This window comes from Pteropus alecto, unplaced genomic scaffold, assembly GCF_000325575.1.
Source record: "Pteropus alecto unplaced genomic scaffold, ASM32557v1 scaffold157, whole genome shotgun sequence".
Taxonomy (NCBI): domain Eukaryota; kingdom Metazoa; phylum Chordata; class Mammalia; order Chiroptera; family Pteropodidae; genus Pteropus; species Pteropus alecto.
The window spans coordinates 4545511-4547626 of NW_006440626.1; the positions used below are offsets into that span (position 1 = coordinate 4545511).

Consider the following 2116-nt stretch of genomic DNA (forward strand, 5'->3'; position numbering starts at 1 on the left):
CTTCCCCTGCTCAGGCCCCAAGGGTCCCTGTGCCGGCCTGGAAGACACCCAGAGCCCATCCGAGCAGCCCCGCAACCACCAATTGCCAGTCGGGCCTGAAGCCAATTTCGTTAAGGTCAGTGTTTGGGAACAAGGCTGAGGCCCCCTTCGTGGGGCCCAATCGAACCATCTGAGAGCTCAGAGGCAAAGGGCCTGGTTATTGCTGAAGTGCAGTGTGTCCCAAACTTGAGGCATTTCCCACGACTCTGCCACCACGTCCCCGATCCTCTTCTTCATACTGACTCGGCCACTCACTTTTAACTTGACCTAAGCAATATGTCTGTCTGTGAAATGATGGGTTCGGTGTACTGTTTTTTCCTAGTAAATACATAACTATTCAAGTAAAAAGTACCCCTTTGCAAACCCACTTGGGAAGCTATAGTGAAACCTGATCTGCAGCTTTGGAAAAGTCAGGGGAATGAGACAGGCAGGGGTAGGAAGGTGGGAGGAGGACGCTGGTCTCCAGGCGACGAGTGTGAGGGAGCTGGGGCGGTGGCGGCTGGTCCCAGAGCCCAGGCGGGTGCCCCACTCCCGCTCAGAACCCTATCAGATCTGCTTTTACCCTGAACTCCAATGGAGGGGGTCAGTGCTGCTCAGAGGGCAGAGGGGAGCACGACCTCCTGGACTGTGGCTCAGGGCCTGCCTAGAGGGTAAAATGCCACAGCCAGCACAGACTAGGCCCGTACCCTTGACCTTGCAAGCATCTCGCAGCCTGCTCAACCCCCTTCACTTTCCTCTCTCTCCTGATGCCTCAATTCCTGCCCTCAGCTTCCGGGGAACAAGGCCACAACAGACCCCTCCACCCCAGGAAGTGTCCATGGGAGCTGCCCTCCACCCCCACCCCAGCCTTAACAAAATAAGACTATCACCCCTGATTTTTCTAAAGAAATACATCTAACTGGTTGACTAAGAGTTTGTGGACTCTGGGCATCTACAAAAGACTGTTCACACAACTAAACAGTCAGAAACAACAGGACAGACAACCCAATACTTGGGGGTAGACGGGGCGGGATCTTAGCAGCATTTCTTCTTTAAAAGCAAAAAAAAAAAACGCACCCTGAATCCCATCTCTTTTTCTGGCCTACCCTCCTGGCCACGGGACCCTCAGAGGTCTGAGGGCCCCCTCCAAGCCACTCCCAGTCCAGGGGAGACACCAAAGAGCACAGGTGCCAACGCCCCAGCAGGGCCATCAGCCCCCGGGAGGGTGGGGGGCGTCCGGCCTGGGTCCTAAGAATCAAGCAAAGCCCCATCTGGGCCCCAGCCCACACTCCCCACCATTAGCACTTTCTGGAAGTCATAAGCTCTCAGTAAAAAAAATAAATAAATATATATGTCTGTCTCTCTCTATATATGCATATATATATATATACATATACACATGTATCTGCACGGGAAGGACCACGGCTGGGCCACATCTGGGCCTCATCTGGGCCTCGGCCCACCCAGACCCGGCTCCACAGCGCTGTCTGCGTCTGGCGCAGGTTTGGCCCCGCATGGCACCCGGGCTGTGGACCAAGTATTGCTGTCTGCCCCCTGGCTCCTGAGGTAAAGAAGGTGAGACGGGGCGGCCGGTGGCGCTGGCCCCTGCGGCCCTCATCTCTTCCTCTTGCTCGCAGCGTCTCCGGGCTGCAGCTCTCCCGGGGGCTCGGCTGGGCCCGGCAGGTCCTTGCTGCGGTCTGCAGCCCAGGAGGGGCTCCGGGCCAGGCTGCGGGGCCGGGTGGAGGTGCGGGGGCGGCCGGGGCCAGCGGCCAGGCTGCTGGTGCTGCTAAACCTCCTGGCAGGCGGGAGCCCAGGCGGTGCAGGCGGCGGGCAGAACAGGGAGGTGAGCGAGAGGCTGCTGAGGGTCTCCGAGTGCTCGCTGCCAGCGCCTCCGCCACCTGCGCCACCCCGGCCCGTGCCCTCCTCGTCCGAGGGGTCCATGGAGTCGTGGTGGGTGCAGCCCGGGCTGGTGGAGCCCCCACTGCTGTGGCTGCGCTGGTGGGCCTGCAGCCCACGACGGCTGAACAGGCCCCGGCCCCGCAGGCTGAGGCGGCGGCGGGCAGCAGGTGACAGGCCAGCCCTGGGGCCTGGAGTAGGC

General features: G+C 60.1%; 1 protein-coding gene across 1 annotated transcript in view; it reads right to left on the reverse strand.

Annotated features, from left to right (window-relative positions):
- Positions 1-1632: 1632 nt before the first annotated feature.
- CACNA1I (calcium voltage-gated channel subunit alpha1 I) overlaps positions 1633-2116 on the reverse strand; it is a 95476-nt gene continuing 94992 nt past the window's right edge. The window contains 1 exon segment of the mRNA XM_025050587.1: positions 1633-2105. Coding sequence (XP_024906355.1) covers positions 1633-2105 — 473 coding nt within the window.